The 10521-nt window shown below is 40.9% G+C and overlaps 2 protein-coding genes across 2 annotated transcripts; both read right to left on the reverse strand.

The window, feature by feature from the left end:
• Nucleotides 1-603: 603 nt before the first annotated feature.
• LOC149106549 (uncharacterized) lies at nucleotides 604-3080 on the reverse strand. Its single transcript, XM_089298149.1, has one exon. The coding sequence runs from the start codon at nucleotides 3034-3036 to the stop codon at nucleotides 2134-2136; it is 903 nt and encodes a 300-aa protein (XP_089154275.1). The 5' UTR covers nucleotides 3037-3080; the 3' UTR covers nucleotides 604-2133.
• A 1684-nt stretch (nucleotides 3081-4764) lies between these two features.
• LOC110041916 (uncharacterized) lies at nucleotides 4765-7376 on the reverse strand. Its single transcript, XM_020747243.2, has one exon. It carries the CDS (start codon nucleotides 7293-7295, stop codon nucleotides 6396-6398), a length of 900 nt encoding a protein of 299 aa, XP_020602902.2. The 5' UTR covers nucleotides 7296-7376; the 3' UTR covers nucleotides 4765-6395.
• Between the last annotated feature and the right edge of the window lie 3145 nt (nucleotides 7377-10521).

Below are 10521 nucleotides of genomic sequence, written 5' to 3' on the forward strand. Positions count from 1 at the left end.
GTGATAAGTTCATAAAGATGGTGAATTTTAAACTCGGTAATGAAATGTGGAGGTGAATTAATCAACATGACACGAGTATGGGACAAAGAAAAATTCTGAGTCCCCAACAGGAATCGAACCCATGACCTCCCGAACACCGAGCGGGCGCTCTATCCACTGAGCCATGAGAACTTATGGATTAATTACGACAGGTGATATAAATGAATGAGATCAGAATGTCCAATGATGCAGGAACCTACCAAATCCCAGTTTCCATGGCAAATAAAAGGGCTAGGAATGTCATGTCTAAGCCTGGATGGGATGCTCAAGTCCATTAATTTGGTAGTAACCCATTTTGACACCTGTGAGTAGAGGGAGACACTGTGAGGGTAACTTGTATCACCACAGCAGTGCTGTCAGCCAGGTTGCTACGAACCCAGACTGCACTAAGTGTAATACCTCAGCCCCTCTCACAACAGGTTATACAAAAAAAGTACATGTTGCCAAATTCTAACTGGAGCTGAAAAGAAACAACTAAAACAACAATAAAATGCAGTGGAAACATTTTCATCAGGCAATGCTGAAAACCCTTGGTTGGGATTCCTACACTACAGCGCAGGTGTATAAGTTGATCATGTTTAATGCAGCAGTGAAACAATAATCATAATACACATTTGAGCTGACTTTAGCAAATATAGAACATGATATTACCATTACATAAATGATCTCTTAAAACTGACGTGAGTCTATTGCTGTTCTTACATAGCTCTTTGTCAATTATTAAATAATTAATAAATTGTACTACTCAAGACTTAATTCACTATTAAAAGTATTCTCTTGTACATAATAATATGCAGCTGTAGACTCTTCTTAGTTATGTATCATATATTTCAGGTGCTTCAAAGGTCATCAGACTGGGGATTTACTAATGCAAATGAATGTTGACCTTCATAAAACTGAAAGGTGTTCCTTGTAAGATCACATTTTCAGTCAAGCTGCATGAAATTCTCTCATACCAATACAAAAACTGGATTTGACAAGTAACTTGTTTAACTGTCTGAGTAATATACAATGTTGTCAGAACAAGTAATACCAACTTGCATTACTCTTCAGCCAAGTAAACTGTAACAAGGTATATAGTGAAATATTTACAACAAATATAAGTTAATGGCTTTATAAAAAACATGAGGCAATGTATCTTTAGCAAAACTTCATAAATGTTATGGAAATACTACGAAAAATTTCTCTAGTCTCTCTCAGTACATACTAATCTGTAATATTACATAAGAGTAAACTTTGCTACCTTTATGCTTCTTTAGTACCTCTACATAAAAACTTATCGGAGGTTGTTCATGCATGTGACAAGCCCAGAAAAATAGTGTGCAATACTGACTTGTCCCCAGTCACGTCATCTCTATTCAACACATGACACACTGCAAGGAGGAAAATGGAACACAAAAAGCAAGGGGTGATGGGAAGGGGGAGACAACTGTCTTGTTCTCTCAATTTTCCCTACCCATAATAATACCCATTAAAAATCTATCTATCTATCCCATCTTACCTTGTTATCCCACCTAGCACCATGCTGCAGGCTATGTAAAGACCACTGGGGACAACTCAGTGTGTGACATGTGAAAAGGTACTAAACGAAGCATGGACATTACCCCCATAGAAGTACTGCCCATTAGCTTTCTCTTAAATGGTCATATCACTTTATTACTACTACTATCCCTACTGCTACTGCTACTGCTACTACATGTTATGGTTTCATCCAGACTGTCATATAAGTTAAGAAATTATTTGACTCGGGTGAGAAAAGTTCAAGCTTGTGCCAACTGTGGAGAAAGGGTAATCAACTCATGAAACAAAGATATCTCCAGGGTTCACTTCCAGTTTCCTTTAAACCTGGCTTATTCACTGGTCTTTGTTAAATAGGCTGTCATCAAGCCAGAAAATTTAAATAATGCAGTATGAATATTCTTTCATGATTTCTAATACTTTTCCTTTGTTCTGACATCTTCAGTCTAAAGATGGTTGGAACATATGAGTTCAATCACCATCTGAAAATTGATTCATAGTGTACCTCCTCTCCCACCCACCCACCCACCCCCCAACCCCTGCTAGGAAATACAATGTTGTTCTACAGCTTAGCTGTTATGCTTTATGTAACAATATCGGCGAACCGTTGCCGACTGCTCCCCACTTTTGCTTCACCTGCCTCCACACCACAATAGCAACACGGACAACTAGCAAGGTACAAGCCATGGCGAGCAAAATCACTGAGATGATGGAATTTCTTTTGGCGGGATCCCAGTTCTTGTTGATGCTTGCAGAGAGGGCCCAGATCACTACGGGATAGATTGTTAACGTGTACCGGACAAATTTGTCCAAAATCGTATTTTCCAGCGAAAACCACACGATAATCTCCACAGCCAGGATAACGAGGGCAATTGTTGAGGCAACGTCCTGGGCGACCCCGTGCACGTAAGCAAGCGCCATCGTCAGGTTTAAGAGAGAAGCGATAGTACTCCATGTTGTGTACAGTGCGAGACCATTGTTGACAAGGACTTGAACGAGGATAAACTCGCGTTTGGAAATTGCTCTCGCATGTATGTTCATCGTGGCGTAGGATATGGCCATAGCTCCATACAGAAAGAAAGCAATCGCGAAGAGCAGAATCGAGGAGGCTTGAATCAGCTCACGGCTCCACACAATCAGCCATCCGATGTTTGCAAAACTCGAGAATGCATAGATGACGAGAAGAACGGGCGATATCAACTCTGGAGTGCTTTTTCTACAGAGAAAAGTCAGGCTGTAGATTATCCAAGCAGCTTGCCAAGCGTAAATCAAACCCCAGATTGAAAATGCCCAGCCCGCCGGCGTGATTTCGATGTAGAACTTGTCTGAAGCTCCACCAGTTGTGGCATTTCCAAACAGATGGCGGAACGGGCCTTCGTTCGGTCTGCTGGAGAGGTAGTTGAACAGCAAAAGCAGAATAAACACTGCTACATTAAGTAGAGTCACTGCTATCTTCAAAACTCGACTTCCTTCTGCCATATTTCGTTGTCCGGGTGCTGGTGTGAAATGACCATGTCATACGCGCTTTGGGGATTTTAAAGAGCACATGTGTTACGTAACTCTGTTTTTTCGTCACACGCTTTGCGTCATTACCCGCCATTGAACAAGTCACGTTTTCAGACCCTGGTTACTGTTATGTAAAGTCTTTCAAAAGGGAGATAAAGTAAAGGGTGATATTTCACAGGGTGATTTTAACGCAGTGTTGAAAATCCATTGAGAGGGAAGCATATTGCAACATGGCGCCGCAATAAAATTCCATGTTAAAAATTGTTCAACACATCATGTTGCATGTCTTGCATGACTTGTCTTGACCCTGATTTTCACGCAACCACGTTTCGATGAAAATCGTCGTTAAATATCGTCTCGTAAGGCTTCGTCTCATGCAACCTCACGGTTTCGGCCCCTCGGCTCACGTGCTAGTTTGCGTTCGGTGTTCTATCTACTTAAGTTGCACGTGCGCGCTCGTGTGTCAGTCTTACAGATTACGAGGCCTCTCTTCTTCCATAAGGCTTAGACATGGCTCCGAGGCTTAGTAACTAAAACAAAAGAAATGACATTGAGCTTTAATGCCTCAACTTAAGGCATCTTTTGTTTTAGTCACCTCAGCCTCGGCACCATTTGAGCGAATTATTTCTTTGCGCCGAGGCAGTCTCTAATTATAGACGCTCACCGATCCCAGTATTTTCCGTAGATAGTGAGAGCAAGCAAAGCCTGACCGCCCGAAAATCGGGACGTGGGACGAGGGAGGAAACACTTGCCAGGACTGCACTTATCTCCGCACAATAAAATTATATTTTTCGGGAAACTTCAGAACGGCACTACTGAAAATAAACCATGTGTTTAATAAAAAAAAACTGCTTTCTGTTTGATAAACGCTGGACATGGCTAAGTGCCGTCCATACTACATTGCGTCGGAGAAATCTGAGAACGCAGCAGCTTTGTTTCTACAGTTTTATACGCCTAAGCCTATACGCTCGTCAAACGGGAGGAATTTTGAAAGCGCCGTCCTTGCGTTTAGTGTGAACGGAGAACGGGAGCTTTTCGAAAACGATGACGTCATAATACTCATGTGATTATCCGTAACCCACATTTTCAAAATTCCCCGGCGTACTGATCTTTTTTGTTTTGTTAGTTTTCTGAAGCCCTAAATGATCAAAACACTTAAGACGGCAGTTCGATATTTTTCACAAATTTAAGGAAATAAAGGAACCCATCCAATCCATGTTATGTTTTATCGATTACCAATTGCCAAGCGATTCAGAACAATTTTATAGATCTCAAGACTAACGCTTGGTCTATGGTGGGCTCAGAGAACGAGACCATGATTTGTGACACTGAAGATGTTTCTTATGTCCGGAAAGAAATTCAACAAGGGGGATTCCCCTCGTTGGACTTCATTTGCCTCAGGCTGTTTGCCACGCGATACCCACGTTTCTTGCTCATTCGCGCTCCCGACAAGTCCTATCGTTTACAAGCCCTCTTAACGTCTGTACACTCTCTCTTTTTGTTATAGTGATACATTTTATACGAATGCCGAGGCTGAAATTTGTGAAATTTAAAAAATATTATAAGAATAAATCTGTGGCCGAGATATTGAAAAACAAGTAATGAACATTTGTAAATACATAACAATTACATAATGTTAACTGAACCATACAAAATTTCAGCCTTCTTCTTAACAGGAAAACTGGCCAAAAAAGGAAGTCATATAGTCCACATTGGGTTTTATTGCCTGCAGTCTGGCTCCAAACTTGCTTCAACAACACCATAGTCAAATAAAAATGTCACACGCTACGAATATTCACACGAAAATTTACATAAAAGTAAGAATTCCACGTAGCTAAGAAAACACTTTGTTTTGCCTACAGTGGAAAAGAATAATTAAGCTGATTTAAATTTAAACTCGATAACATTTAACACAAACTTGTGAGGCCCTGTGCTTTTGAAAGAAGCATATTGTTACAAGAGTTACAAAGGAACAACCAAAACAATGACATTGTAAGCACTGTTCGGCGTAATTTCAATAAGGGACATTGAATATCCTTCCATAAGACTTGAAGAAAGAATTTCTTGATCACATTTATTAAAAAAGCGAAACAATTGTTAACTTCATAGTAAAGCATAATGGTCATGATATTTAACATAACATATCCATACAGTTACATCTGTGATATTCTGAAAGTGACTGAGGTCTTAAATGTTCTTATATAAGTTTACGTCAATTAAATACCTATTAACCCTTTCATTTCTGAACTCTTTAGTGAAATAAATCTAACATTATACAACTAGTCAATACAATAGACTGCTGTTAGTTCCATATTATATATCAATTGCTTCAAATTTGGTCAGATTGTGGATTTACTAATACAGATTATGATTAACCTTTAGAGTAACCAAAGCCCTTCCTCTATAGACCACATTTTCAGTTGAGCTGCATGGAATTTTTCTTCCCTGAGTAAAATATGGGTTTTCTTATCAAGTATTACCAACCAACCGGTACATAGCTCTTGATACAACTTATCTGTAACACAGACATAAAATTGCAACACAGATAGAAGTAAAAAATAAAATGGATAACATGTATCAGCTACATGTAGCTGTGTTATAAGCATATAGTCCTGGGTGTCATGGAAGTAATAAAAAAATTCATTCACAGTGTGAAATATAAATATATATGGGACTTCTTTTTGCAAGCTGGCATGTTTATGGGTTTATGTAAATGTGAATTACTTAGAAACTTTAAAAAAATTAGTACACCAACTCACACATTTGTGATATGCTCTTGTAATAAAAATAGAGTGGTTACTCAAGTATCTACAGCCACCCCGCGAGGTTGACCCCATGAGACCCAGTGCCAGTTAATGAGGCTACATTAACATATACATAATAATGCCTCTGAGGTGGAGCTAATAAATTGTGGCAAACATTTCTTTCCCAGGGCCCCCAAAGGGAGCAATGCCACATTTCAACAATAATAATTTTACTTTTCCATTAAACAGCGGACCATGCAAAAACTGGGAAGGTATGCAGATAATTTGAAAGTACTCTCACAAATCCTCTATCATGTGGATGGTTTGCACATGGGTCAACCCCAGAGAATGGCTGCTAATACTTACATTATTTCCTTCGTGCCAAGTAAAAATATATATTATCTTTTTTAATGGCCTACATACATTTCTTGCTGCCGATAGAAAATTTTATCCTGGTATCAATGCAAGTTCATTTCAATAACACTTAGGGGGAGTGGGTGGGGAGATTTATCTGTATTCTATTAGTGTAGTCAACACCCCACCCCCGACCCGCCTCCTGCTAGATAACCTACAACCTCCAAGTATTTCTTAACTGTGTAACAGCAGTGTCGAACTATTGCCGACTGTTCGCGAATTCTGCTTCATCTGCCTCCAAACCACAATGGCAACACGAACAACCAGCAAGGTACAAGCAACGGCGAGTAAAATCACCGAGATGATGGAATTTCGTTTAGCGGGATCCCAGTTCTTGTTGATGCTTGCAGAGAGGGCCCAGATCACTACGGGATAGATTGTCAACGTGTACCGGACAAATTTGTCCAAAATCGTATTTTCCAGCGAAAACCACACGATAATCTCCACAGCCAGGATAACGAGGGCAATTGTCGAGGCAACGTCCTGAGCGACCCCGTTTACATACGTTATCGCCATGGTCAAGTTTATGAGGGAAGCGATGGTGCACCAAGTTGTATACAGAGCAAGACCATTGTTGACAAGGACTTGGATAAGGATAAAGTCGCGTTTGGAAACTGCTCTCGCTTCTATGTTCACGGTGGCGTACGATATGGCCATTGTTCCGTAAAGTAGGAACGAAATCGCGAAGAGCAGAATCGAGGAGGATTGAATCAGCTCACGGCTCCATAAAATCAGCCAGGCGATGTTTACAACACTGGAGACTGCATAAACGACGAGAAGAACGGGCGATATCAGGCCTTGGGAGCCCACTCTGCACAGTAAAGTCAGGCTGTAGATTATCCAAGCAGTTTGCCAAGCGTAAATTAAACCCCAGATTGAAAATGCCCAGCCTGCTGGCGTGATTTCGATGTAAAATTTGTCCGACACTTCTCCAGTTGTAGCATTTCCGAACAGGTGGCGGAACGGGCCTTCGTTTGGTCTGCTGGCGAAGTAGTTGAACAGCAACAGCAGAATAAGCAGAGCTACATTCACTATAGTAGCTGTTATTTTGAGGACTCGATTTCCTTCAGCCATGGTGCGTACTAAGTGGAGTGGAGAGTAGAGTGTGATTTCTTTGGTACATGCGTGCTGTAGGCGTTTTATAGAGAGGTACTTACATAACTAGTGTATTCACGTGCTTGCTCACGCTTCTTGTGTCAAGAGAGAACCAGTCACGTTTCGTAATGTTTTTAGCGTTACAGTTAAGGCACTAAATTTAGAGGTGATGGTTTCAGAAGATGGTTGTTGACGCAACCTTTAAACACATAAGGAGTCTCCAATGAGGCCTGCAAATATTATTCTATGCTTTAAAATTCCTACAGAGAGAAGAACAACAGGTTTTGAAGGCAGTTCAAACACTTGTAATATACGTTGCGGCTGCAAAATGTTACGTTAAAAATTGATCAGCGCAACTTGTTACACAACGTTGTCCCAAAATCGTTTTGCAATGTCATCCCTTGAAGTGTCACGGCCCATGTCATGTGCTCACGTGCGAATTTGGTGTTTGCTTCGCGTGTGAGGTGTTAAAAATACAATCGCTTGCGTAAGTTGCATGTAGCAGTGTCTTTTTGTTTTTATAAGACACTGATAAGAATATTGTTTTTCCAGTCCAGGCTGAATGTTCTTATTTTTCTGCCGAGTTTACACTGAAAATATTCTTGGGAATAATTATACGCAAATCATTGTGCGTGACATTTGAAATTTATTGGGGTCGGTCAATTTATTAGAAAGGTTAAATCTTTTTAAAGGAGCTCAGTCACGGTATTTTGGCCACGTTCAGTCAAAATTGCCTTTAAAGGTAACCTGAAAATAATAGTTTACCAAGATAGGACAAGGATGGTTTAGGATTTTTCACCTCTCTAGCTCAATATATAAATATTAGACCTACTTGACCACATTCGAAAGAAACTTCGTTCACGAGGACAGAAAAGGCGAGAAACCTGTCACTTCTCACGTACAGCTTTTTTTCTGTTGTTTTCGAAATGGAGAAAATCGGTAAAGAAAGTGAACGGTGAAATAAAAGAGGGGTTCAGATACAAATTTTTCTCCAAAAAAAAAACATTTTTTCGAAACATGAAGATTCAACATCTCTGAACATTTGCAAAACGTATTTTGAAACGATTTTGCTCTTAATACTCTTATTTATTTATTTTGCACATGATCATCATTATTACAACACTTCATCAGACTACAATGCAATTAATACAATCCAGAGCAGGACTTTTTAGGCTTATCTAGGAGACCTACGGGTCCGCAAATGATCCCAGGACCGCAAATGATCCCGGACTGCAAATGATCCCCAAACTGGACTGCAAATGATCCGGACCGGAAATGATCCTGCGAACAGGCTCCCGGTGAGGATGGAAAAAAATTTTGCGAGCGAACCTAGCCGACGAGCGCAAAACTAAAGAATTCGGAGAGCGAAGCGATCGGGGCGGGGCGCTTCGTTCGCGCCCGCCAGGAGCCCGTTTGCAGGCTACGTAGATGGTAGCCATCCAAAGAATTATTTTGAAATACTCACCGGGAAAATAGTTCGTGGAGTCACTGGTCCAGTATATAGCAAGTTTGGATGGGCAGTGTCCGGCCCAACGCAAAAAAAGGAGTCAGTGTTATGAAAGTAGCGAACGTTGTCATCGAGAAGATAGGTTCTCCGAATTCTTACTTAATCGATAACGTACAACGATACGGAACTTTCCGCTTTTACGAAAATTTTGGAATATCGAATTCTCTAGCCTCACTAGCAATCAGTGACGAAGTCGACAGCACAAAAGAGTGAAAGTTCTCAAACGATATACAATTCAAGGAAGAGGAAGGCCGGTGCGAAATACCCGCATTGCCTTGGAATTGAGAATAACTGTATTCCAACTGAATCGGTCAGCTGCATAATGTGCTTCGAGCGTTTGTTTTAACTTCAATCACGTCTTAAGAAGAATAAACCATTTGTAAGAGAGTACGGCAAAACCAGACAACAAATCGATTCAGGAATCATGAAGAGTGCGAGGAGAGTCAAAGTCCTGAAAAGTGTACTCGCGGCTTTCTGCCACACCACGGAGTAGTGAAACAGGAACGACAAACGACTAAACTATACGAGTTGTCTTTGATGGCCCTGCTAAATCCGGAAAAACGATCTATCGCTGAATGACTGCTTTACAGAAAGGTCCTACTGGTCCCACAAGCCTTCGATACAGTCGTTAAGTTTAGAGGATGTTTTATTAGAATCATCGCCGATATCGAGAAGGCTTTTCATGAAAATTAAATCGCATCCGATAGTTGACAGATGCTCCTTCTCGCTTTGCTCTTCGCCGCTCGCGCGCGTGACTCAAAGGTGAGCCCGCTCGCAGGCTATTTGAGATCAAGCAGTATCAGCCCCGTCGCCTGCCTTTTAGTCTCTCACCCAATCCCGCTATCCTAGCTAGAACCAGTTGTCACTATTTGCCACAGTACGAAGAAAATAACTCTCTTCACGTTGACGACTTTGCCGGTGGAGCTCACGAAGATTCGAAAGCTGGTTACAAATTTATCGCACCCCTAAAACATTGATGACTAAAAGCGTGCGAGAAAGCGTCAATGCTCAGGAGAGCAGTTGTGGTAACGAAGTGAACGAGATCAAACGAGAATTTGGCTTCTACGAGAACGATAGAAGCACGCAAGTGGAAGCTGCCGCAATCCCTGTAAGTACTGCACGTGACTCGTAGAGCCCCAGTTTCGAATGAGACGACGGTTGTTACGTTAAGTTTCAAGGGACCGACTGGAATGCGATTTTCCTATATGGGCCTACTTACGCCATTCACTATCTACACGAAGATCCCTTTCAATCTCTCTGTACCAAGGCAGATAACTGGGAGGACAAGTTAGAAGGCAAAGCTCTAACGAGATTGCACTCACTCGTGAATGATCTTCGAGCCTTAAAAGGCGTCAGAGTCCCTCGTGTTTTGTGTTATTAATTTTTTTTATGGTGGCTGATAGTATTTATTTATTTATTTATTTATTTATTTATTTATTTATTCTTTAACACGACGCTTCGGCGTCATCTTGTCGTCATTATCAAATGTAGATGGTGGGTTATGGTTAAGGTGGTTCAGTTCAGATATATGCTAACTTCGATGTTAAGGAGTGAAGAAAAATTTGATGAACAATGTCAGCTAATTAAACGCTTTTGCCCGCGTAGAGTCCGCTTGTGTTTAAGTTTGGTCTTTTTTTTTTCGTTAACAGTATAAACATTTCCTAGCAACCAAGGGCACCGAAGGTTCAAAGCAATAAA

The sequence above is a fragment of the Orbicella faveolata genome, unplaced genomic scaffold (genome assembly GCF_042242905.1).
Source record: "Orbicella faveolata isolate gen_17 unplaced genomic scaffold, um_ofav_v1 contig_3, whole genome shotgun sequence".
Lineage (NCBI taxonomy): Eukaryota > Metazoa > Cnidaria > Anthozoa > Scleractinia > Merulinidae > Orbicella > Orbicella faveolata.